This window comes from Cottoperca gobio, chromosome 19, assembly GCF_900634415.1.
Source record: "Cottoperca gobio chromosome 19, fCotGob3.1, whole genome shotgun sequence".
NCBI lineage: Eukaryota > Metazoa > Chordata > Actinopteri > Perciformes > Bovichtidae > Cottoperca > Cottoperca gobio.
This window is the reverse complement of record NC_041373.1, coordinates 5,607,568-5,635,225: the sequence shown is the minus strand read 5'-3', so window position 1 is coordinate 5,635,225 and position 27,658 is coordinate 5,607,568. Positions and strand designations below refer to the sequence as shown.

Here is a 27,658-nt window from a genome sequence, read left to right as displayed (position 1 = left end):
TTTACTAAAAGTACAATACAATACTATAATAAAAGTTTTCCTAAGTAAGAGTACATAAGCAATATCAGGAAATCAGGGGAATATTGTACTTTATACTTCACTAGATGTATTTGATAACATTAGTTACTAGCAATTTTGTAGTCTTCGATTAATAATACAAAATACAAATCATCTAATAAATAATAATGTAATATTCTAGATTAACAGCAGTATATAAAGTAGTTCAAATTAACATTAATGCATGAATAATTATAATTCAGTAATATAATATATATTATTTTGAAATGGGCCATTCCGCAGAATGAGTATTTTTACTTTTGGTACTTTAAGTAAATTTTGATGCTGATACTTTCGTACTTTAATTTAAGTATTACATTAAATGCAGGACTTTTACTTGTAACTGTGAAGTCTTCTACAGTGTGGTGTTGCTGTGGTTAGCTGAGCCTCCAGCTGTTAATAATGTAAAGCCTGTAGCGCCCTCACGCGGCAGAAGTCGGTTGTCATGGTTTCCTCCGCCATGCAGCAGCTTCAAGTCGAACACTGTAAACCAGCCGTTTGTTTCCGATTTAAAACAAACGGTAATTGAAAGCAGCTGTGGGAATCTCTGCAGTGACGCACGCGAGGAGCCACGTGAAGTTGCCTTCACGTTCCGTGGGATAAATACCATTTTAACGGAACATAGTTACATTCTTAAACAATAATAGCTCTAACATTGTGATTTCTTTGTTGTTGCAAAGTTAAAGTATTGCTTTTTGTCAGAAACTATAATGAACCTGTAACAAACTTTTGATGTGTGTTGTTTTTGCTTTAGAAACAGACGGGATTTTTTTTTACGTTTGTCCACATTGTCTTGCTTTATTGAAACTATGGAGTTAATATCCTAAATCTGTCTGTTAAAATGAAAGTAAATAACAACTGTGGTGGGGGGAGGAAGCTAAGTAAGCTTACATTTACTTACGTACTGTACTTAAGTTGTACTTTCTATTTCACTATATTTTGGAAAATATTATACTTTTTACTCCACTACATTATTTATCTGACAGCTGGTGTTACTATTACGTTAAAGTTTAGGATTTTACATGTTTTTTTAAAGCAACAAATTTATTAAACTCAATGCATTGTTGAAAATTAAACAAGTGGCTCTACATATATGGAGCCACTTTTATACAGATATTTCCCCTCTAAAATTCCCAAATTCAATCAATGAAGAAAAAGTATTCAATATTTTACACAAAAAAACAACATTTAGAGAAAAGTCCACAAAAAAAGAAAGAAATGTGTGTAGCAGAACATAGTTGTTTCTTCTTTCCTTCCCCATTGATCATCTCACAACCCCTCAGAATAACACTTCATCAATCAGAATGAACAATTTGATAAAGTAATATAAAAATATATCACTCACATAGGCCATTGTTTTGCAGAATCTTTATCTTTACTTGTGATACCTTAAATAGGCTACATGTTGCTTATACTACTTAATACTGAATATTTGTACATGATTGTTTTGCTACTTTTACTCAAGTACTTCTGCCACCCCTGGCTTTGTGTATGCAGGGAAATAAAAGCAAAAATGTGAAAGACAATTAAACAATGATTAAATCATATAAAAGTGCAGCAGCAATAAATGATAAGGACATAACTAAATGAGCATTGAATAGATTTGAATGCAATATGAAACAATATGGAGTAAAGAATAATTCATTCAAATTTAACCATTACAGGTACAGATATAATTTAAAATCAGACCCAAAAAACATCGATGATCCAGTTTAAAACTTTCAGATCTGAAACACTGAATTTTCCCACACTCCAGTCCATCACAAAGGCACCACTGTCAATTCAGAAACACGAGTTTACAAAGGAGTACTTGAAGGCATCATGTCCGCTTTCATGGAAAACATTTTGAGCTTCTTTGAGTAGGAACAGAAATCACGAGATACACTTTCCCAGACTACCGAATTGATGCGTGATCTGCAATCCGGGCGTGATATCTGTTTCCAGGAACTAGAAAAAATAACAAAATGATCGAAAAAAACATCTGCAGCTGATCGCACATAGTTCGTGAAGTATGCAACAGTCCAACAACTATGTACACACACGAGTGTATGAGTTCATATAAAGTTGTAAAAAAAGAAAAAACAAGTTTTTTTAACCCTGAAATAATGAGTGCCGCTAAAACCAACTCAGATGGTCAGATCTGCGTTTTAGTGTGTACTGGGAGGAGTTTCACGTCACTGGATCCAGCTGCTCTCTGCACGTCGGATCACAACCATCAGGCTGCACATGGAGCAGCCTCAGTGTGTGATGAAGGAACATCCTGATGGGATAAGTCGTCACACTATTGACAATGAAATCAGTTGCAGCAGCTGATGCAGATGGGCTCAGACACGCAGCGACTTTGTGCAACTTTTCCGCGAGTTTGGAGGAGCTGAGATGAAGAGGACCTGAAGCTTTTACCACCGAACAAACCAAAGGTAGAAACACACTTTTTAGTCATTTTTACTGAACCTCTGCTTGCAGATTTTCCTGAAGTAGTGATAGTTATTGTGAAATACCTTCAGGTAAAGCATCATTCAGTAAAACCAGAGGAGAGTAAAGAAATAGAAAACTTGCCACAGTGATTTGAAAGTCTGTTTGTAGTTTTTGTAATTGTAATTGTAGTTTAATGAATGGTGGTTAGAGTTTTATGAATATGAAAACACGGGACATTACAGCAACATGTAATCAGAGTAAATTATTCAAGGAACTGTTTAAAGTGCTCAAACCAGAGAAAATGAGACTGATCACTTTAATAATCAATTATCTGTTTTTTCATCCATTTTTTGTTGTGGACTATACATTATTTTGGTTTTATTTTATAGGTATTTATTTCTTATGTTCCATAATTGACAGATGAATAGAATTGCAGGCAGTACTGTAATATCCTGTGGACAGAGGGGCAGTAACAAGGGGTTAAGAGGGGCCCAGCAGCTCCTTTTAACCCCTGGGACCCCGGGCATGTTATTCCGGCCATGAGGAACATTACGTTTAAGTGTCTCCAAGGCTGCATTGTCCGCAGGTTAATTTGTTCTGGTCTGCAACTAACTATTATTATTATTATTTATTATTATTATTATTATTGCTACTGTCAATTAACCTGGATTTGTTTTTTCATTATTTCATCCATCAATCACTGTATAAAATGTCAGAAAATAGCAAAACAATGCTCTTTAACAGTCAAAAACTACCCAGCAGTGCATATAAATAAGTTGAAATTAGCTCCATATTTAAAAGCTGCATTAAAGTACTCTTTAAGTATATTTTGATGGTAATACCTTTGTACTTTTACTTGTAACTATTTGAATACTTCTTCCACCGTTGACAGTGATATAAAATGCAGAAAATCTTCACATTTGAGTAGCTGAAACAGGAAAGTGTTTTGCATTCAGGTTTACGAAATTATTAATTTGCTGTCAAACTTTGTGTTGATGAATCAATGAATCGGGTAATCTTGTGTCAGGATTATTATAGTTCTTTCTATAACTCTGTCACCAACACAGATTGGTGATTCTGGTATAAATGGCTGCAGTCCTTCAGGTGTGTGATAGTGTTTGTTCTCTCCAGGTGGTCATCATGTCGTGGATGATCCTCCCCGTCAGCCTGCCTGTCTTCACCATCACTGGGATATGGGTTGTGTGAGTACCTCAGAGTTTGTGTAAATAAACAACAACATTTGCTTACAAAGTGTTGCAACTCCAGTTGTCTATACGTTAGAGAGGGCACCTATTATCCCTGCAGCGATCGTGATGACCTCAACTGGCTGTACAAAGGTTACAAATGTAAAACGGTCTCCTCCTTTTGGAAGTGGAGAGTTACGGCTTGCTGTTTATTCTACGATTGTGCCTGAGAAGAGTCATCCTTGAAATTCCTCTAGGCCCGTCCGGTCTGCGTGTCCCCGCATCTGCATCTGCTTTACTCCCACAGCAGTCACATCTGTAGCGCTGCACGACAGCAGCATACAATAAGAGCTGCGTTTTATGGTGGAAATGAGTGAGTGGAGCTGCTCGTGCGAGTAGCATTCAGCCCGGAACAAGAATGTGTTTTATAATCAAAGACTGAATACAAGGTTTAAGATATAGTTTAAAACATCCTTAACTTCTCGAGTCATATGTTGGTTTAACAAATGGAGATTTTAAGGGATTTTACCAGCACCTCCTAAACTCGCAAATTAACACTGGTTTGTTTAATCTGTACACAAACCAAAGTGTAAAAACATCCATTTGTGGTTTTGCAGTCTCCGCTGGTTGTCTGGCTGCCTCACAGTGACGAGAAGACGGAGCCATGCTTGCTGTTTCCAGTCTCATGTTAAACTAATCTAAGATGTTGTTTTACTTTTACTATACAGACATGAGAGAGAGTTGATCTTCTCATCTTACCCTTGCAAGAAAGCAAACAAGCAGATTTTTACAAAATATTGAATTATTAATCTTAACTTTTGGCCTCTTCTGCATCAAATTAAACTATTAAAAAAAAAATCTGTCTCCTTATAAATCCTCCAGATTTATGGAAGTGCAGTATTAGATTCCTGCAGTAACCCTTTTAATAAAAAATGATCATTAGTTGCAGCCCTACCCTCCTTATACACCCTCATGTATGTCTGATAACTGTGCAGAATAGTCATTTAATCATAAACACAATTGTTCATGTGGCCTACATCAACACTTTTTAGCTCTTCCTTCAGGTCATTAAAATATACTAACATTTCTGCTTTAAAACGTCTAAAGATCACTAGATCTATGTGAAATATTTAGTTAAGTTGTGTACTTACATTATCCCAAATGTTTCCAACAAGTTTCAAACTTAAAGAAATCTGTCATTTGATTCAAGGTAACCGTCCTTTTCATCTGGCCTCCTGTGATGGCGTTGTGTCTCCTTTGTGAGTGTGGTCGTCTGCCAGAAGCTGTTATAAATTGACTTTTTATTCCAGTTGTAAGTAGGATTTTAGTCATCGGACGTCTGAATCTTAAGTTATCAGAGAGACGAGCTGAGCAAACGTTAGCATTAGCACAGCATCGTAGAAACGCTGATTATTAACGTGAAACTGCTTTATTCAGTGTTTTTACTCTTTTAATCAGCCGGTCAGTTTGTTTTGGAGAGGAGGAGAGATCTGCAGATAATTCGGATCCCGGTAAAAACCTCCTGAACGATGAACACTAAAGGAATCCTCACCAGGAGCAGCTGACTGCAGTCACAAACTCCCATGATCCCACGCTACTTAACAACGCCACCAAACTCTGTCTTTTGACATTGTTCTGATTGAGAGACCTACTGGCAGAAAATGACATATTGTGCTTTTAATTTAATTTCACAGAACGTATTCTACACACCACACATCTGTGGTCAAATGTTTTGCTCTGCAGTTGTTCGTGTTAATGAGAGTCTGACAGGCTTGACGCTTCACAGCTCTAACATCTTTATACACACTTCTACTGCAGATTTAAGGATGTTGAGTTGCAGCAAGACGTTAATTTCATTTCTGGACTGTGTGACTGTTTCTTTTTGTTCTTGTTGTTGTTCTTGCTCTTCTTGTTCTTTTCTTGTTGTTGTTGTTGTTGTTGTTGTTGTTGTTGTTGTTGTTCTTCTTCTTCTTCTTCTTCTTCTTCTTCTTCTTCTTCTTCTTCTTCTTCTTCTTCTTCTTCTTCTTCTTCTTCTTCTTCTTCTTCTTCTTCTTCTTCTTCTTCTTCTTCTTCTTCTTCTTCTTCTTCTTCTTCTTCTTCTTCTTCTTTTCTTTTCTTTTCTTTTCTTTTCTTTCTTTTCTTTTCTTTTCTTCTTCTTCTTCTTCTTCTTTTCTTTTCTTCTTCTTTTTCTTTTTCTTTTCTTCTTGTTCTCTAGCAGATTATCGGCCGTCAGTTAATTTCTGGCTGTTGGTGAGCGTCTGTCGGCTGTCCCGCACCGTTAGCACTGTCGGAAAAATAAATCACTCTGATTGGCTGTTCAGCTTCAGCGAATCAGTGCACAAGAAGAGAAACGGACGTGAGGAAAACAAAGGACTAAAGTGAAGAGTGCACACACACAGAGGCTCTTTTCATGTTTCATCTTCATTTCACCTGAAATGAATTTTTCAGCGAGAGTGGTGTGAATATGGTCGACAAACACTGCTTAGTTTTATTGTGTGTATCAGAACAACGACTTATATATTTACAGTCAGTTTCCCTTTTCTGATGATGAATACAGACTACCGCTGCCTGCTGTTATTAAGAGTTATTTTCTCTCACGCAGGCGCACAAAGTACGTGCTAGTTTGCCGTTGGCTGTAGTCTTTGCGGTGTGCAGGCAACGTGAGCCGACACAACAGTCTTCTCTGTCGCCACTAGTTCTTTTGATGTCTGTTTGGTGTGTCTGGGCCTTTTTGGTGAGAAGCCTTTCACACCTTTGCTAAGTGGGCGCGAGAATCTTTCACACCAGGTCTCTTCCCTGTCAGAGACGAGTCTGTCAAACCCCCTTGTTTTGTTTTTTAGACACGTTGTCACCTGTCTGCTTGTGCCTTTTTGAATGTTGTGTTGACCCAGAAACACACCTGAGGCATGAGCTGCAGCTTGTGAAGTTTTTATAGGAAAGAATGAAGCAATATGACTAAGTAAGAGTTCCTCACTGTTTGTTAAAGTCGAGGAAAATCAATTTTCCTGACCTGTTCTTGTTATCAGAGATCAATAGAGGAACTGCAACCATCACATGTTTAACTTTAAGTTTCTGTTCTTCATGTGCAATCACGTGACAAAACTGTGTGACGTATGCGTGCGACGCCATGTTGGATGATATACAAATAAAAAATGGCGTCTAAAGCGAACAACTACAACAATACAACTCCAACTTCTTCAAAGTATTGTGACTCTCTGGAGTCCTCTGCAAAGGCAAGATTCAGAGGAAAAAGTCCAAATTTGCAGCCGTACACGCTAAAGCCGTTGGATTATATTGAGGATTTAGATTCATTACCGCTGATTGAATATCCGGATATTGTGAACTACCTTGTGCTACAAACGTTGTGGGCAACCAACGCACAAATGAAGGCATACAAGAGCTTAGATGCTTATAATGTCTTTGTTTCTGGCTGGGTTGGTAGTCTTCTTACCAAACCAGTCAAAGATGACAGGGTGCTCGTCCATGCCCGTGTAAATCACTCTCAAAGAGCTCGAGATACACCGCTCAAGCCAGTGGTTTGTGAGTGAGAAGAGCGGCGATGTTATCCTCGCTAACGTAAACGTAAACATAGCTTTAGCATGAGCTCTTACCAGATATAAAGTGGACTCCACACACACGGGTGAATTGTGCTTCTTCTTCTGTTAAATCCTCACGAGTTATGTTGCTAAACCACAGTTTACGGCTTTCTGTAGACAGCAATTCATCCCTCTTTTGTGGATCGTTGTTTTTGATGATTTTAGGAAACCTAAAGAACCGTTTCTCTGGGTCACGAGTAGCGTTATGACCACAATTATACACTGCGCACAAGGTTGGCATTTTCTTTCAATCTTAGACGTTTAAATACAAAGAAAATGATGAAGTGTTGCAGCAACTCACACGTGAACGGCCGCCGCCTTGGTTGTGTATACATCCAACATGGTTAACTTACGGGTTGGGAAATAAGAGTGACGTCACATGCACACAATCAATACAGTGACATGTGAGCTTGTTTTATGTGTCCAGTGTGTATCTCATCTGTGACACAATGCGTCTTTTGAGTGTTTCAATGATTTAATCTCTTATCTCTTCTCTTGATATATTTAAGCCTCAGATAACATTGTTGATATGTGGATCAAAGAAACGAGTCAACAGATAAGCTAGCGACTTTTCCATCTTCATTTCTGCCCTTTATATTTAAAAAAACATATAAATAAATTTCAAATGGTCATTTTCAGGAAAGGGGAAGTACATATTTAGTTAAAAACACTCTACCTGTAAATTGCTCTTTTAGTCTTTGCGGAGGTGGTTATTGTGGAGTTGACACATTTAAAGGATTTATGAAGGAGCAGCTCCTCTGGCGTCAGAGGGCAGGTTAAAATACAGCCAGAAGCTTCTGTCTGTACTCGTATGACGAACACAAGCGGCCTCAGTCTGTGAAAGCAACAGTATGGTAATTCATGTGACATGTGTTTTTGTTAGGAGAAACGGTATGTTGAGCCTAGAACAGCAATAATCTGTTTTAAGTGTGGCTTATTTATTCTTTGCTAAAGAGTAATAAAGTAGTGACAGTCATGTTTCAGGAGTGGAGCTATTGTATGAAAGATTATATTTATTATTTATAGTTATTGATTTCATGTCCAAATGTTCAGTTCTTTGAACAGTTAGTTAAACTAAAGATTATTCTCTCCTTTTCTCTTTACAGATATGCGATGTCCCTGTACAACCAGCATGTCTGCCCCGTGCAAAACTGGTACAACACACACACACACACACACACACACACACACACACACACACACACACACACACACACACTGTCGTGGATATTATCACTCACAAATGTGTACTGTAAGTTTTAAGAGTTTCTAGGAATTCAGTCGTAACACAGCTTTTAAACAGTGAAACTCTAAATGTAATGCTTAAAGACGATCATCGACTAAAGCTGCAGCGATTAGTTGATCGACAGAAAAGTAATCTATTACTATTTTGAGAATGGATAAACCGCTAAAGTAATTTTTGATGTAAAAGTGGCAGAAAATGCTGTTTTCAGCCTCTCAAATATGTAGTTTTCCTGCTTTTCTATGTTTATATCATATTAAAGTGAAACAAGACATTTAAAGACATCACCTTGGACTTTTTATAGACCAAACGATTAGTATAATAATTAAATAATGGGCAGATTAATCGATGGTTCAGCCTTATAATGATCCAACTGATGCTGTGTTGTTGTTACTTTAGAATCATTTAACATAACCATTTTTAATAATTCTTAACCAAATTTTTTTCCAGATGGAGCAGGCAGCTGTTTAAAAAAAATGCTCCCTGTCCTCTACCTGATCAGCAGCAGACAGGCACAGTTAGAGACTAGCTGGTGAACATAGTGCAACATCTAGCAGCTAAAGAGAAAGATATTTCACTCAGGAGTTGGTTGAGACCAAAAACGGAGCAAAAAGAGAGAGAATAATGAACTAAATGTCATCGGGATGACACGAACATGACTCCAAATGAATGATCCTGTTGCTCTTTAACGGCTGGATGTGGAAATGTTTGCGCACAAGTTCAATATATCAACTTTAAAAGGTGATAATATGTCAGTTCACAACTTGTTTCTGCTGCCCCCAAGTGGCCAGGAAATAATGTTTATTTTGTTACAATGGTTTGTATACAATTAGCATCTGTTTGACCAATACTTTTACACCTCAAATAGAGATGTTAGAGTTGGTTTTACACTCAGAATATGTCCACTCTAAGTCAGCTAAAGTTGAAAAACTTAGTGTCCACACTTGCTTCAGGTCGCTTGAATAATAAGCAGCTACTGTATATATCTTCTTCTTTGTTCTGTTTTGGTTGGCAAACAAACTCGCAATTTAGTTTACATACCTTTCTGTGTCTGATGTCAGATCAAGCATAAAACAGTGATTTACATCCTTGTTTTGCAAAAGCCTGTTTCCCTCATCTACACTAAAACAGGAAACCAGTGTTTTATATTCATTTAATCTTGAGTCTAGGTCTGAAACGCATCAGCTCAGTGTGGATGAAGGGCCAAAATAGAGAGGGGAAAAAGGCTTTGTATAAAGTAGTGAGGAGGTTTTCTCAGTTCCTGTTAATGTGCCACAAAACACCAAAAAAACGGATTGTGAATAATTACTTGCAGATGCCCACTGTGAAAAGTGTGGAAGGAAAAACTTCCTCAGCTGGCGTGTTTATGCAGCATTGATTCAGGAAGAAGGTCATTCATGGCGGGCTTATTTTTGCACGAGGCATCTTCTTTCAATCTACTTCAACGAAGCCTCGCTCCCCACTTCCTGTCAGTCTTAAATCAAGCATAGTGAGGCATGAGGTGGAGAGATGAAGGTGGAGGAGTGGACATGAAGAAGATAAAGTGCTGCAGGGGCAAACGTTGGCATGAGGGGAGAGTGTGTAAAGACTGAGAGAGTAGGTGGGTGTAGGAAGGGAGTTATAGCAAACTGAAGTCAGAATGAAAACACATCCGAATGGAGGGAGGAGGAATCTATCTCCAGTCAGGGCAGATGTGTTTATCTCTTCTATGGAATGTGAAATCTAAACATGGATTCAATGTACCTGTCTGTGTATTTTAATAAAAGTACCTTCCCTGCTGGTACAGTAAACACATAGCGTTTATCCGGGGTCGGGTCGCGGGGGCAGCAGCTCTAGTAGGGAAAATGTACAAGTTATAGTTATTACAAGTTGAGATGTTTTCAAAAACGTAATCGGCAGAAACATTTTAATCAATATTTGCATATCACCTGCGTTACCCGAGTACTGCTGTGTTTTCAGTGCAAGAAGCAAAATAAATGGCCACACAAAAAACACGAAACCCCATTCTGTTGTCTAAATCAGTCTAAATGTAATTTATTCTAAAAAATACACATTTCTAGAAAAGTCCATTGGTTATTGTCTCCAGGGGTGAACAGTAGCTAAGTACATTTACTCAACTCCAGTACTTCAGTACAACTTAGAGGGATTTGTACTTTTTACTCGTCTACATGTATTTGTTACTTTTTTAAATTCAAATTATTAATGCAACGTATAAATCAACTATTTAATTATGATATATTGTTATAGTTTACTATAAACTACTCAGTAATCAGTTAAAATAAGGTCCACATTTACCAGCTGCATCGTTAATGTGATGAACACATTAATACGTATAATCCAAACATATAATATACATTATTCTGGAATTTGCCATCGAGTACTTTTACTTTGAGTAATTTAAGTATACTTTTCTATTTTGAATGCAAGACTTTAACTTGTCACAGTGTTGTAATTATAATTACTACACTGTAGTAATTATACTTTTACTTCAGTAAAACACCTGAGTACTTCTTCCATCTCTGACTCTCCTATAAGAGAAAATTGCTAGATTAAAAGAATTGTTGCAAAAAACAACAAACCCGTTGTGTCACAAACTTACAATAAATAAAAGCATCATATTGCACATTTTGCAAAAAAAATATATATACAGGACTGTCTCAGAAAATTAGAATATTGTGATAAAGTTCTTTATTTTCTGTAATGCAATTAAAAAAACAAATGTCATACATTCTGGATTCATTACAAATCAACTGAAATATTGCAAGCCTTTTATTATTTTAATATTGCTGATTATGGCATACAGCTTAAGAAAACTCAAATATCCTATCTCTAAATATTAGAATATCATGAAAAAGTATACTAGTAGGGTGTTCAACGAATCACTTGAATCGTCTAATTAACTCGAAACACCTGCAAGGGTTTCCTGAGCCTTGAAAAACACTCAGCTTGGTTCAGTAAACTAAATCACAAGTATGGGGAAGACTGCTGATCTGACTGCTGTCCAGAGGACCATCATTGACACCCTCCATCAGGAGGGTAAGACACAAAAAGAAATGTCTTAAAGAGCAAGCTGTTCACAGAGTGCAGTTTCAAAGCACATCCACAAAAAGTCTGTTGGAAGGGGGAAATGTGGCAGGAAACACTGCACAACCAAGAGAGATGACTGCAGCCTTAACAGCATTGTGAAGAAGAGTCGCTTCCAGAATTTGGGGGAGCTTCAAAGACAGTGGACTGAAGCTGGAGTCCAGGTATCAAAAGCCACTGTTCACAGACGTGTCCGGGAAATGGGCTACAATAGCCGTATTCCCATGGTCAAGCCACTTCTGAACTCAAGACAACGGAAGAAGCGTCTGACTTGGGCTATGGAAAAGAAGCACTGGACAGTTGCAGAGTGGTCCAAAGTCCTCTTTTCAGACGAAAGCAAGTTTTGTATTTCATTTGGAAGTCAAGGCGCCAGAGTCTGGAGAAAGACTGGAGAGGAGCAAAATCCAAGTTGCTTGAAATCCAGTGTGAAGTTCCCACAGTCAGCGATGGTTTGGGGAGCCATGTCAGCTGCTGGTGTTGGTCCACTGTGTTTCATCAAGCCCAGAGTAAATGCAGCTGTGTACCAAGAGATTTTAGAGCACTACATGCTTCCGTCTGCTGAAAAGCTCTATGGAGATGAGGAATTCATTTTCCAGCATGATCTGGCACCTGCCCACAGTGCCAAAACCACCAGTAACTGGTGTACTGACCATGGCATTACTGTCCTCGATTGGCCTGTCAATTCCCCTGACCTGAACCCCATAGAGAATATGTGGGGTATTGTGAAGAAGAAGCTGAAAGACACCAGACCCAACAATGCTAATGAGCTAAAGGCCGCTATTGAAGCATCCTGGGCATCCATAACACCTCAGCAATGCCACAGGCTGATTGCCTCCATGCCACGCCGCATTGATGCAGTAATCCGTGCAAAAGGATTCCCAACCAAGTACTGAGTGCATTAATGGACATTTTCAAATGTTTGATTTTGTTTTGCTGTTATAAATCTTTTTTTTTACTTGGTCTGAGGAACTATTCTAATTTTTTGAGATAGGATTTTTGAGTTTTCTTAAGCTGTAAGCCATAATCAGCAATATTAAAATAATAAAAGGCTTGCAATATTTCAGTTGATTTGTAATGAATCCAGAATGCATGACATTTTTGTTTTTTTAATTGCATTACAGAAAATAAAGAACTTTATCACAATATTCTAATTTTCTGAGACAGTCCTGTATATATACTGTTAGATAAATAATAGTTTATACTCTTGCAATGTGTTTTGGTGCTAATGAGTTTTGTATCCACATGCACAAGTCTTCCTAAAAACAGCTGCGTCTCTCTGGTTTTAGTTTAGTTGATTCTGCAGAATTGTACTTCTGTGTGAGGATTGTTCTACAGCATGAAGGGGAAGCCCTGACACATCTGACTGAAATCAACACAACAAAAGCCGATAAGCCATTAACTGTTATTTAAGAGACCTTTCACCTAAAAGAATTTGGGGTTAATTTTCTACAGTTGTTTGCGTAGATCATGAGTCATGATGCTCCAAATGTGCAAGTTGATGCTCAAACATTAACAGAGTTTTACAAAGTTTGCTTACTTTACAGTCATTATGCACCATTGAGACCTGAAATGGGGATTATTTAACTTTAACTTTTTAAGATGAATTTCAAAGATTCCAGCTGGGCCCAAAAGTTTTGAATGTCCTGGCTTTGAACCTTAAATATTTTACTTTTAAAAACTCCATCTGTCGGTATCTGCAGATTGAAAGTGTTTGCATGTCCCTGTGTGTGTTTACAGGCTTTATAATGAGTCATGTGAGGAGATGCTTCCACTGCAGAGGGGTCCAGTTCTGTGCTGCACCCTGGACAACATACCACTCATCAGGTCAGTGATCCCACCTCTGCACGACAGTTTTGAGTCACTCTGCAAAGCTGCTGTTGTGAATCTCCTCTTGCACAATAATGTCTGGTTCCTTTATGTGATCTTCAATGAACCAAACATTGGCACATTGTTGACATCCATTTGTGCAGTTTCTTGAAGCCACAGTGATGAAACTGACCGAGGATCCTCCTTCCACTCACAATAATAATAATAATAATAATAATAATAATAATAATAATAACACAACAGCACACACATTGTACGCATGATGCCATGGGTATCCAATGATGGGAAATAGCAGCGTGCCTCGCTGTGGTCTGTGGTTTCCACCAGTCATTTTTGATTATGCTCTGTCTTTTTCAAACAATAAAAGTCACTTTATTTCTGATCTTTTATAAAATGATCTTTTGTTGAAACGGTGAATCCAAATAGAAAAAACAAGAATGTGGCTGCACACATTTACTTGGCACACAGTAAAGACTGATTAGAGAGAGAACTTCAGAAACTTTGTGATGGATTAGTATGAGTCATGGACAAAATGTGAAAAACAAGACTAGAATATTTAAGTGGTTGCAACAGAACATTTATCAGTCTAAATTTAAATCTGTATTGTACACCAATCTAAAGCCTCATCCAGACAGAATACAGTAAGCACCCATCCTCAGCGCTACCAACAACACAGGACACACTGCATTTGTTTCCAAACTAAATTTCTATCTGTTATTTTCATATGAACAAGAAGATCGATCTCCAGCATCGTTAGCAACATGGCTAACGCTAGCAGCCTGTTTACTGTCCAAAGCGAGACACAACCATAAGAATCCCAATTTGAACTAGAAACCCAGATCCCCTCAGTGCTATGACCCAGTGGCATCAATAGGCATGCTTTGTTACTTACTGATGTAACATAGTAGAAGGAATGTTTGCTCTCCCTCATCGCCTTCTTTGACTCTTTCTTTCCCTGGTAGAGTTTCCACAGTTAACATTACTCTGGTTGTTCCGCTGCCTGGGGATATACTGTAAGCTGTCTTGTTAAGTTACTTCTAAGGTAAACGCTCTCTGGTATGCTGTGATGCAGTGTATATGTGTAGGGCTTTTATTGTGAAAGGGAGATAGCGACACGGAGGCATACAGAATTGCATTGTAAAGTAAAGTTTACAGGGAACCAATCTAAATGCAGATGGTGTCATTATTCTACAGCCATTACATTGTGCAATCAACATTTACTTCATAATGTTAAGTAAAAATAAAGTAAGTAAAAATAAAATGTTATCTATTGCCACTGTATATGTAATGTAATGCATTTGATCATCAACACTGAACCGGTTGAAGGACACACGACACACGACAGCCTACAGTGAAGTTTGTACAGAGATGTTAAAAGAAATGGTCCCCAGAAGGTAGTTCAGTGTGTTTCCTCTGGGCTGTGATTGGACGCATTGCTGCGATATTCAGCGAGCAGCTGCAGTGCAGTTCGTTGGGAGATAAGTCCACACTTGCCTGCCTGAGGCTTCCAGTTCGAGGGTTTGACCTTTTCACCTCCACAGGAAGAAGAGCTTTTTGTTGTGTGTAGTGGATCCTGTTCCGCTCTTTGAAATGTCGCCACACTGAGTTGCAAAATGTAAACAAGAAATGCTCTTCCCCTCCCTGCATACGGTGACACGCAGAATGATGAACAACACATCTTCACCATGTCTTCAATACTTTCATGGTGCTTTTGATCTGAAGATAAAGATTTGCTCAACCTCCCGGCATGTTTTCCATTTATTGTAATCTTTTCTCTGTTAAATCTCTTTCAAAGGAAACATGCCACAGAGTAAGTAAGAACACGCTGCTTTTTAAGGAAATCCTGCAGCACAGTAAAAAAAAAAAAAGACGCACATGACCAAAAACCAAGAGGAGGAACATAGAGGTCACAGATCTGATTGTGAACTCTGCTGGAACTTGATTGAACTTGAACTTTAGCCCACTGAGCGTGGAGGCCAGCCCGCACTAACTAACCCCCCCCCCCCCTCTCCTCTCTGTTTTCATTGCAGTAAATGTGGAACTCTTCCACCTGAAAGCTGCTTTTTCAGCCTTGTATGCAGCACTGGATCCTTTATGGGTAAGTATCAACACAAGTTTGTGTATGGAGAAATGTACCTCTAGTATTTATTTTTTGTCCTTCACACACATTTACCCAACATGCTGCTCTTGGGTGAACAAGGCTCTGTGCACCCAGGCTTGTTTTCTCAGCTGTGACGGCTCCAGCCAAGTCTCTGTTCCTCAGAATCCACTGCCAGGTCCCGCCTCACCCCTTCCCCCCCCCCATGCTTTTTTATGACCGACAAGCATTCACCCTCTTACGAGGGCAACTACTCTGCTCTGCCGTGTGCCAAAACTACTTTAAAGCATCTATTCGGGGTGGTTTACTACCGAGTGTGCAGGGTGGGGATTGTAGATTTTTCTCTCTATTTGCTTTAGAAAACTTTCCGAGAAGTTACACTCCAGGATATTACCATAGTGAGCTTTAGTCTACTTAGTCTAGATTTTATAACTTGGAGGCTGACAAGGGGCAAGTTGGACATTACACAGAGCAAGACTGTATTTCCAATGGAGACGAGGGGTTTATCTCGGGCAACACCACGACTTTCTGCCAAACCTTGCAGCCGAGCGGCACCATTATATGGCGGAGTGAAAAGCCAAATATCATTTTAATATGCAGATAATGGTAAACATTTTCAGACTGTCTCTCCTGGAAGACACTCTGTTGTTCATATGAAAAGTGACAGAAAGAAGAGCGAGCAAGTTCAAACCCTGTCTGAGATTACTGTACCTCCAAACTACGCGTCCAATGGGATTGCGGCATTGATGGTATGAGAAGTTGGAGTGGAATAGTGGACATAAATTCTGTGCAGAGTAATGTCACTCTGCTCTGCGATACAACTGGGACCAGAGTTAAAAAAATAAAATAAAAATAAAATTCAAGCATTGCAGAGGGCGGGGACGCCAAGTTATAAAATGAATAGCCTGTTGTAGGATGACCTGCTGCTCTTCATTCTGCACACTCGCTGATCCGTGTATTCTGTGAACCTGAATAGGACGTTCAGCTCTATCGCCTCCTGTAAATGTTTTCATTATTGGTAGCCTTGTGGCAAAAATGTTGCTTCCATAGTATTTAGACAGGGTCATACACTTAGAAAACTTGCAAAAAACCTCTACTGACAATATTTGGTCGACACTTCTTATATTTGATTCATTTGATTTTTTTACATAAAAATCACTGCTCAGAAAATGGGAATCTATCTCGAGCCTGCAAGATCTGTTAACACACACTGTGTAGGAGCCTTTACTGCAAGGTTTGGCACTTATATACAGTTCAACTTGTCTGGACCTTCACATGTGGTTATGTAATCATCAGGTAAGGGATTGGACATTCCTTTTCCCAGAAAAGGGTGACGTTGAAGTGATCATTAGATAATATATCTTTTTTCTTACACAGATGTGTTTGTTTGAACAGCACTGTCCTGAATTGTTGATGTAGTATTGGGTTGGGTGGATGAATAAAGTGTGAAGTGCTGCTGTCTGTAGACCTCCATCGATACAACAGGAGGGCAACACTGCACATTGCTATACTGAGGAAGAACATTACAGTCAGATATATTGGAGAAGTCCCCGTTTTTAATTTCTTGGTTGTCAGGATTTTCCGTTGAAGAAGAAAGGATAGGAGGAGAGATAACATGATGGATGCTTCATATAATCATGTATGATCTACCAACTACCAGGCGCTCCTTTTTATAAACGGATCTGAAGTTTCCTCTTTGTGCAGCAATACATGAGGTGTTGTTTAGAGCTGCAATGATTAGTCGATTAGTTGATCGACCGAAACAAAAAATAGCGTTGTGTATTTGTACTCTCTTTAGACGTCGACTCCAGGGAACACTTTGTTCTTTTCCTGAAAAAAAAAAAGCTGGAATTTACGGACGTTTAACAAGCCCGTTAACCTGTCTCCTTCCAGGTTGTTTTTTTCTGTGTCTGCTATTAATCTCACAGCTTGGATGTTAGCACCCACTGAGTGTCCTGCCACACTCTATGGCATTACATAACTGAGACACAGACTGAGATTAAGTACAGAATTAAAGTGCAAAATAGAGAAGAATATTGTCTTATCTCATGTTTGTTTATTATCTCATTTTCTATGTCTGTCAGTTGATGCAGTTACACCTCCTTAACCTGTCACAATGTTCACAATTTTTAAATCATACAGCAGCTTAAACAAAAGCTGTGTGGTGTGAACCGGTCAGTGATGTCATTAACTTGTAGGAGACCCGCTGGTAACCATCAAGTCAGGTCAAACAGTAAAGGACCAAGTCACATTTGGTTAAAATCAAAGTAGGGTTGCAACTTCCAATTATGTTCATGAGAAATTAAAACGTCAGAAAATAGTAAAAATAATACCTGTTGTGATTTTTCACAACCTAAGTTGACGTCTTCAAGTTGTTTATTTTGTTTATCCAACACAATACTTTTTTTTTTAACTATCTTGACTTTAACTAAGTTGCTTGTCTTTAGCCATGTTAGCAGCATAAATGGAAACACGATGTCTACGTTAGGCGATTAATCCACCACTTTGCTCCAGACCAAAATATCTCAACAAATATATTGTATGGATTAACTATTAAACTGTTACTATTAAATTCAGACGTTCATGATCCCCAGAGGATGAATCCTATTGACTCCTCTGGTGACTTTACCTCCGGTGCCACATTTGTGGTCTTGAGTTAAATATATCATTGGATAAAGTGCTATGAAATTTGGAACAAACATTCATATTCCTCTCAGAATAGATTGTCTTCACTTTGCTGATCCTTTAACTTTTCCTTGAGCGCCATCATCGGGTCATTTCAAGTTTCTCCAATACTTTAGTTACTGACAAAATACCTGCAAAACTAATGGCATTCCCATCAACCTCATCATTTGCTAATTAGTAAATGTTAGCATGCTAACACTCTAAGCTAAGATAGTGAATATAGAAAACATTACACCTGCTAACATCCTACTGTCAGCATTGTCATTGTGAACATGCAACGCTAGCATTAGCATTTAGCTGAAAGCACCACTGTGTCTAAATACAGCCACACAGAGCTGGAGACTCTTCATCCTATTGCTTAAAAATTAAATTGTCAAAAAAGTTGAATACATTGTTTTGGTTGATTTAAACAGACAGAACAAAGACAACAACCGCTGATTAAAGGAAAGCTGGAGCTTCCTCAACATCAAAAGCTCTCCTCCACCATTCTTTATCAAGTTCATGTCAGTGAGGCAGTTTGTTTAACTCTGAGGTGTGGTGAGAGTCGACATTAGAAGATCAGATACCCCAGAACCATTATCGCTGGCCGCTGCTGGTTCCCTGCTGGACTAACAATATGGACATCATAACAGTCGCTGTCTGTACTTTGCTGCCTGATGAGCACCAGATGTGAACGGCATGAGCATCAGGTGGGCGTGTGGGAGAGCGCCGTGAAGCTGCTGTGAAGCTTTGATGGAGCAGATTAATAAACAGACATCAGGAATCTGCTCACACTGAGATCTGCAGCATCGTCGATTTACATTTCAGATGCAACACTGAACTCGTTGTTCCTTTCATGCTGCATCCTGATATTGAAAGGAGAGAAACGCTCTCTTTTCAGCTCCAAGAAGTGATAAATAAAGGTTTATCTTATCTTGTATATTAACACATATAGAGTATATAGAGACGTTTTTTATCTTTATCTAGTCAGATGGTCTCTCATCTGGGTAATGGCGTCTCAACTGAAGATGTGGAAGGAGAAAAAGAAGGTTTTGAAAAGTAAAGGAGAAGAGTAGAACTTGCACCCAACAATAACCAGTGCTTCTTAAATATCATGTTTTAAAGTAAACAGTGTGTCAACGTAACTCCTTAATCTGCATGTGTTTGGATGCAGAAAGTGAAGTTGTTTTTCTTCTGACCATAAGAATAAACATCTCAAATACATAGTTCCTGGAAGAGAACACATTTGAGACTGCATGATGAGATATCTCTTTCTTATTTCTTTCTCTCTCCATCTGCTCTTCTAGTGATGCTGATTGGCCTGCTGCGTTACGCTCATGTCATAGAGAAGCACCAGAACTGTGTCCTCAACACGGCCGGCCTCTCCAGCGCGTGGATCTGTGCTGCCGGGCTCATCATGGTGGGAAACTTCCAGGTAATCACAACCTGATCAATGACTTTAAAGAGCTGCAGGACTTTGTACTGATGATGTTGGTTTAGACTCTAATCCAACGTCATCAGCCTCTAAACTTTAGAGGCTCACAGAACGACAATGAGCAGGAACAGGTTGACCTTTACTCTCATCTCTGTGTGTAACGATTCACTTTATTTCAATCCAGCGTGATCTCAAGATGGCAACACATTCAGATTTTAAGCATTACATCAACGGCTGGATTACCAACCTGTCGGGTTCACCAATAAATAAGAATATGATAACATAGTAAGGGTTTTAACGGCGCCTCATTGTTTGAAGCCTCACTTGTGTCGTAGCTCTAGTTATGGCAGAGTCTGTCAGTCAGTAGGTTCACCACTTTGGTTCATACTGAAATATCTCAACAACAATAGGACGGATTACCATGAAGTGTTTGTTCATATTTGTTGTTGTGTTGTTTCCAGACAATTTATCAGAGTTGAAACCGATAGATCCGCACACCAAGTCGCCCCGTCAGAAGGATTTTAATGCTCTAACGAGCAGAAAGAAGGAGAATACCCAAACAATAAACATCTTAAATACAGTCTGTAGTGTGGACACAGTTCCTGGTAGAGATGTGCTTACCAAACTGTATGATGAGAGATCTATTTCTTCTCTCCTCATCTGCTCTTGTAGTAGCTCTTACCCCTTTATCGGACATGTTATCCCGATGACTTTGGTGATCCCTGACTTTCCTCTCGCGCCATCAGGAGGTTCACATTTGTAGTTTTCAGTGAAACCTCTCGACCATTGAATGCATTTGTAATGCTTCGTTTTATGACTAAATACTATGGATGTATTATAAGAACTGGATAACAGACTCCCATTCACTTGAATGAAAACCGCTCTCTGAACAGATACGTTTTCTTGCTTCTGGGTTGTGCAGCTCAATAAACTCATATTACAGTAATAAAAACAGTTGGAAGCTCCAGGTGACTTAGACAAAGCCGTATTAGATTTATTTAATATTAGCATGCACGTGCACATGTTAGCATTTAACTCAAGTGACTAAAGTGCAGCCTCACAGAGCTGCGAGCATGGCTTTATGTTGAGTTCTAGTTTTCAAACCTTTTTATTATTTCAGTTTATATTGTGATGCACATTCCTAAGTGTGTTTAATCCAATGTCCACAAACTGATGCCACAGTGCTCCAGAACAGATGGAGTCAAAGATGGAGAGAGAGAAACAGGTGATGGCACTAAAATGTTGCAAAGAAAGGGTGGCAAAATAAGTTGGAGCACACAATACTTAACACAACACAATAGCTCAAAAAAATAAATGATCGCTACAATAAAAACAATTAAGTGAACAAGTAAATAGATAAATATCCTCTTCCAGCAAAAAGTGTCTCTGTGGCCTGTGTGTCACAGGAACAGAGTGGAGGTAATATCAGAGATGGGTCATTCTGCTTCTCTTTAACCAACATGCAGGTACTCTGCGCTAATGGACACAATCTGTGGTGCAGGTCAGAGCAAATCATCTTTCCTGATGGTAAGAACACCGAGTTAAACGGATGAAATGTTTGTCTGCACCTCTTACCGTCACGTCACGCCTGCTGTCGCTTAACCTCTCTCTGTAGCACTAAAACAGTGATTTACAGATATTTCATTTTGATCGAAAGAAAGAAAAGCAATTTCTCTTCCTGCGCCCACAGTCACAAATGCATTTCAATGTTCTCTCACAGGTTACTGGTTCAAAAACTGTTTTAAAGATAATGGGGACAAATGCTGGTATTGGTCATTTGCACTCTGTCTATCTGAAACAGTTTTCAGCCCCACAAAATAGAGGACAAGAGTGGCCAATGTCACAACATTATTTTGCAATCAATAGGAATACTTTATATAATCAAAAGTGGATACTTATGCATTGTGGATGTACTGTTTATGACCTGGACACTTTTTGTTGCCACTGAGGGATTTGTCAAACATTAGGTTTTCTTTTTTTTTTTTTTTTACTATTTTCTGTTAATTACTTACTCACTGTTAAAAACAGTTTTTAGAGGTATAGTCTATTGTGTGAATTCTTTGAACAAACAATGACTGCGTTGTGAGAGGCTGTACATGTGCATAGAACTTGACCCAATATGAGATAGATCCAATTCTTTGGGGAAAATTTCAATGCAATTGCAGCTAAAGTCGATACTGAAAACAAGACCGAGTATCAGTATCCCAATAGAAGGCGGTATGCGTGCACAGTACACGTGTATGTGGTGCTTCTGCTGGGTTTAAAGGCTCCGCTGAGCCTCTCTGATGTGCGTCTCCCCCTGCAGTCTCTCAGCATGTTGTAGACCTTCTAAGCAAATGTCTCTTTCCTTCTCTTCTGATGTCGTCTTTGTTCAGTCTGGAGATTGTCTGGCAGGCCTCTCTGTGGTAGTATGATCCTAAATATAAGACGTGTTGTGTGTCTGTGTTCCTGTCCTCTGTACGCTCAGGACAAGCCCAGTTCAAGGATGCGCTCTCATGATAACGTCCGCCATTTGTTTTGAAAAGAAACTCGGTGTCGGGGTCGCCTTTTGCGCTGACTTGTAACTGCGGGTTTTATATAGCTGTTGAGATAAAGACAGACAGACTTACTGTCGAGAAGAAAAGCTACGTCACATGTACACACACATACTGTACGTACGGGAACACACCTGCACACACCTCTTCCTGTGCTCAGCGTTTTCATGCCCTCAGGTGCTCGCTGTGTTAAATCTTCTGCCAAACATGTGATAACTGTGGGTTTTTGCCAGGAATGTAGTTCAGAGTACGCGTTCATGCCTTTGAACATTACAGAGACATTTATGTGTTTAGGCACGTGCTGCGGTTATCAAGTACTGCAATTAATACTTGTTCTATTGTGCTTTCTATCCAGTGTACAGTAGTTGCTGGTTATATTGCAGACTCAGATTTACGCATTACGGAAAAACTACTGCCCGGATATTCATGAAACTAGGTGATCAAGGAAGATCCCTTCTGCATCCGAATCACAGGGTGGATATAAGCATTATTCACTTATGGCAACAGCCTTAGTGGAAGTCTGTGCTCTTCGAGTGCCCTTAGTTTAGCTCTGTTGTTGGTCTCTATCATCTCCTGAGGGAAATATCTTTCTCTTTAGCTGCTAAATGTATTACGATGTTTGGTAGTGTACAGTTGTGTTTTTTAAAACAGCTGCCTTTTGAGGCTGAAAATGACGCTCTGAAAGCGCTGAGAATGAACCAAAACAGTGAAGTCGTGGGCCTGAAAACCAAAACGGTATCTTTTTGATACCAGAAGACTGATATAGGAGGTAAATCTCAGACGCATGTGTTTGTGTGTTGTCAAAGGTCTGTCTGCAAACTTCTAATTACATTTCGGGGCACACACTGCACAGTTCATCCTCCGGGTCGGTCGTCTAGTTCACCCTCTTGTGGTTAAGGGTGGTCCTCTGATTGGCTGCAGGGGCCCTCCTCCCTGTCCGTGCTCAAGCTTACATAACAAACCTCCGTGTTTCCCTTCAGAGTAACCATGAGAGGAGTCCTTGAGAAGTGATTTACTGTATAAATGTGCTCCATCCATCTGCTGAGCCACGCACACACACACACACACACACACACACACACACACACACACACACACACACACACACACACACACACACACACACACACACACACACACACAGGGCCGCTGTTTACATCTCTGAGATGAAGTGTTGATGTTGAATTGGAGTTTCAGGAAAAGATTTCCCACAGAGAGGCTGCAGAGAGGAGAAGCGTTGTTGCATATCAAGTTTTCAATAAGATTTTATTTGATCGTAATTTGTCCACATTTTTTAACCTCTTTAACATCCTTTTTATTTCCCCTCATAAATCTTCTTATTCAACACTGTCTGACAGTATAATATATATTCTGTATCCATCACTGCAATTTATTATTACAGTTTGTTTGTATGTCTGTTGAGCGGACTACAGAATAACTACTGGTCCGATTTTCATAAACCTTTGTGGAAGGGTGTAGGAAGGGCCAATGAATAACTTATTATATTTCTGAGCGGATTGGAATAAAGGGCGGATACTCAAAATGTTTTTTTTTTACTTTTGTGAACAGAGTATTTGCGCCGCATTCATGCGGTGTCGGAATAATCCCAAACACTAGTCCCCGAACGTGAACATTCCCTCAAGCCTGAACCACGACTCGCAAAGTCGGAGAAAATGTTGGTACAAGACTTGCCGAGTTGACGTCATGTAACGCAAAAACATGGAGGACGGAAGTAAATGTGGATGGCTCTAGGCAAAAAAACAACAACACATCTTCCATGTTGCTTCCACATCACGACCTAAAGCCCATGAACACACCAAGATCCTCACGTTGTAGAAGCTGAAACCACAATTTTTGGCATTTTTTGCTTGATAAATGACTCAAAATTAGAAATTAGAATAGTTGCTGATAAGTTTTCAATGTATCTAATAATCTTTTGACATGTTCGTATTGGCTGCCAGAGGCCTACCGTAGTTTTTCCCTCCCGACTTTTATTCTTTTAGTTTGATTTACTCACTTAAATCTCTCTAAACAACCTCTTGACATTTTACTACCTCCTCTTTCCAAAGTAGTAAAATGTTAATTCATCCTGAGCTAACTCTATTTGGAGGACTATTAAGTTTAGTATATAAATGATTCAGCAATTTATACAGCATTTCAATGTTTTTTAAATTTTTATTAAAATGTAGGAAATGGCTTTCATCATCCACACACTTTATTTGTTTTCTTCTGACATATGTTAAACCAATCGTATCCCTGCCACGAAATAAATGAATAATAATCATACAATATTCTTCTTCCCTGTATACATGAGTTGAGATCTTTTCGGGAGTTTTGTGTGTACATTTGCTCTCTGTCGCTTCCCTGTAATTACACAGCTTAAACAGCTGTGATGCCTCCCACAATGCACCTCTGTTCACTTAGCCCCATGTTTATGATGAGTCATCATCGTACCAGCTGCTGCATTTGAAAATATATGTCCACACAGGTATTAATAAAAAAATTATAAATGCAATAAAGATGCAATTTCTGTATCTGAAGCTGGATGAGTACATTAAAGTAAGAAGCTTCTTATCAGCTCGTGTTCAAACTGTGTCGTCATTCTGTCAGAGATGATGATGGAGATGGTCGTGTTGCCTTTGTAAATTTGTATCATTACAGTTTTTTCTCATCTTATGTTTTGCTGGTGTGGATTTTCCCATCCTGCCCTCTGACTCTTTGTCGGATGATATTGTAGCAGTGATTACCCAGAATGCCGTTGTTGGGTCACGAATACCCTTTTAGTATGTGTTTTTGTGACATTTTTCTTTTTTGTGTTCCCACAAGAAAACCGTAATAAAAGATGCTCAGATGTTTTAGACTTAGATCTTGAGGGTTAATGTTTTACATGTTTTAAGGGTTAATGGTTAAAAAACAAGTTTTATAGTTGTTGAGATATTTCAATCTGGACTAAAGTGCTGGATCAACTGAGCGACATGAAGCCGAGCTGTAAAAACCAGTAACCAGTAAAAAAAAAAAAAGAAAAAGAAGAAGAAAGATGATAGGCAAGAAATAAAAAGTGTAGCTCAGCTGCGGGGGAAACCAGAGTAACAAAAGTAATTAACAGAACCACAACAACATATTATGTATAATGATGCCGACCCTTATCAAAATTGTTAAGTAATGTTAATGATCTTTTTCTGTCCTATCCCCAAGAATACAATGTTTAGTTAATGAATGATAACTCATGATCTAACTACTCTGAGGTTACATAGGACCTGTGCAGGATTGTAAGAGTTTTGTACGTTTTATTTCTCAGGTGGATTTTGCCAAAGTCCTGCACTACGTCGGAGCCGGGGTGGCCTTCCCTTCTAGCATGTTGTTTGTGTGTCTTCAGTCGGCTCTGACCTACAGACTGGCCAAAACCCAGGACGAGTATCGCATAGGTCATCTACGTGTGGGGATGTCCCTCCTGGCACTGATCGCCCTGGTGCTCAGTATCCTGCCAACATGAAGTTAATTCTGTGTTTCAACTTGCAGTGTCTTTTTTTTAAAAACAGTCTTAAGTTTTCTGAAATAATGATGTATTTGTCATCTTGTTTTCTGTGTTTTGAGATCAGTTCAAATATCAGGTCAAAAAAAACATGTCCGTTAAATAAATGCAAAGAAAAAGGAAAAGATAATAATAAGTACAACATTTCCCTCCAATGTATTGGAGTAGAAGAACAAAGTTACAAAGTGGAAACACTCAAGTCTTAAAGTACAGTACTGTTCAGTGCAGTTACTGTACCACTGCCAATGTGTCTGCTTTCATGATCTCCACTGTGACGCTCCATCGCCCTACCAGTACGTTCAGAGGTTATGTGTGTTACGTTGCCCTCTGCTGGAGAAAAAACACACTTTTCCCTTTAACGAATCCAAATGTCCACCCTCTGTCACTATTTCACAACAAGCCTTACTGCATGTTAAACTCGTACATCAAAAATAAGAAAATAAATGTCTTTAAATAACACCTCTATAAATCTGCACGTGTGGGGATGTTTGGATTCCTGACAGTGAGATTTACTGACCACGTCTCCCTCTTGCTGTACAGACATTGTCCTCCTTAACCTTAAACTCTCCAGGTGGAGTTTTCTTTTGCCAGGAGAGCTTCGCCCTGCAGCACGCCTCCGCCATCTTTGAGTGGATCTACTGCATGCTCATCATGCTCTTCTTCGGGACTTTTGCCTTTGAGTTCGGGGGCATGTCGGCGGACACGCTGATGGTGCTGTCCAGAGGAGGAGGAGGAGGAGGAGGAGGAGTGCACAGCTTCTCCACCTCGGGACACAAGATAGAGGTGGGCAGCGGCTCTAACCACCACCAGCCGGAGAGCTTATCGATGCTGTAACCAGACTGCAAATTAGCTTCAGCATCCCTGAAGGTCAAAGGGCGACACATGGGCCGATCTAGAAGACACCAACTCGGAGTCTCGAGACGCTGCATCCTGCATATCGTCACGCTCACTATAGCACACAGCCAAGCTGCCAAAGCTGTTTTGCTCAGCACTGACCAAAGACTTTTATCCTGCTTTGCTTAATTTAAGTGCAGGCTACAACTGCAAACCATTGCACAATATCATTATCACAAAGTGCTTTTCTGAACACTGAAAGAGATGCACGTGCGCACACTCACGCACACAGCCCTCGCTGTTTGTTTTAATGCTCTTAATGTAACAATCACTCTCTGCATTCTTGGCTGAAGTTGCCTTTTCTCAGACTGAGCGGGCTTCAGATGTAGCGACGTCAGTTTGTTTGAATGTTTAGACGTTCAGACACTGAGCTCTGTGTTGTTGTTTTTAACTCAGGAAGTTTTGTTACACAAGCAGCTTTTTGCTCTTTACCTAAAATGAGGTAAGCTTTTCCAAAAGACAATAGACGGACTAAAGGTTAGTGTGTGCCAAGAATAATTCATTTAATGTGGTTTATTTGTTTTATGGCAGGAATATGTCTTTAAATTAAAAAAAGTAATTTTTTTTTGTTTTTTATGATTTATAGCATTTTGTGCAACTCTTTATGGCAATATTGCCCAAGTAGCTGTCTCATATTAAAGCTCAAATAAGTTCTGTTGTATATTTTGTTGTATCAGCTCTTTGCCAACATGTTTTATTATTGCTCTCAGTAAGAATGAAACTTTTACAGTTTGAATGGGACCAAACTATCTGTGATGTCATGCTGTATTTGATCATATGCAGAAATACTTTTACAAGAAGTTCAATAATGTGTGCAGAGAACAAAAGAATTAAAGAAAATAGAACAAGATGAATTTCCTTCTTTTCAGTCAAACATGCAGCCTTGAAGAAAGATTCACTGCCTCTCTTTAAAATGTTTTATTGTTCAAAAATCATATTTACATTATTTTCCAGGACTAATGAAGCAGTCTGTAAAGAATGAGGTTTTATATGAGTTGTGCCTCACTGATTCTATGACTGTTTCAACATATCTAATCTTTGCTTTGCAGATGTCTGCAGGTCTCGGTGAAATTAACTGTTTTTATTGTCAAATCA

General features: G+C 39.1%; 1 protein-coding gene across 1 annotated transcript; it reads left to right on the top strand.

Moving 5' to 3' along the window:
* The first annotated feature begins 1,899 nt into the window (after positions 1 to 1,899).
* Positions 1,900 to 27,446, top strand: LOC115025053 (transmembrane protein 150A-like). Its single transcript, XM_029457083.1, has 8 exons — positions 1,900 to 2,474; positions 3,604 to 3,674; positions 8,359 to 8,406; positions 13,317 to 13,403; positions 15,437 to 15,504; positions 19,476 to 19,603; positions 25,436 to 25,613; positions 26,241 to 27,446. Exons 2-8 carry the CDS (start codon positions 3,613 to 3,615, stop codon positions 26,501 to 26,503), a joined length of 834 nt encoding a protein of 277 aa, XP_029312943.1. The 5' UTR covers positions 1,900 to 2,474; positions 3,604 to 3,612; the 3' UTR covers positions 26,504 to 27,446.
* The last annotated feature ends 212 nt before the right edge of the window (positions 27,447 to 27,658 follow it).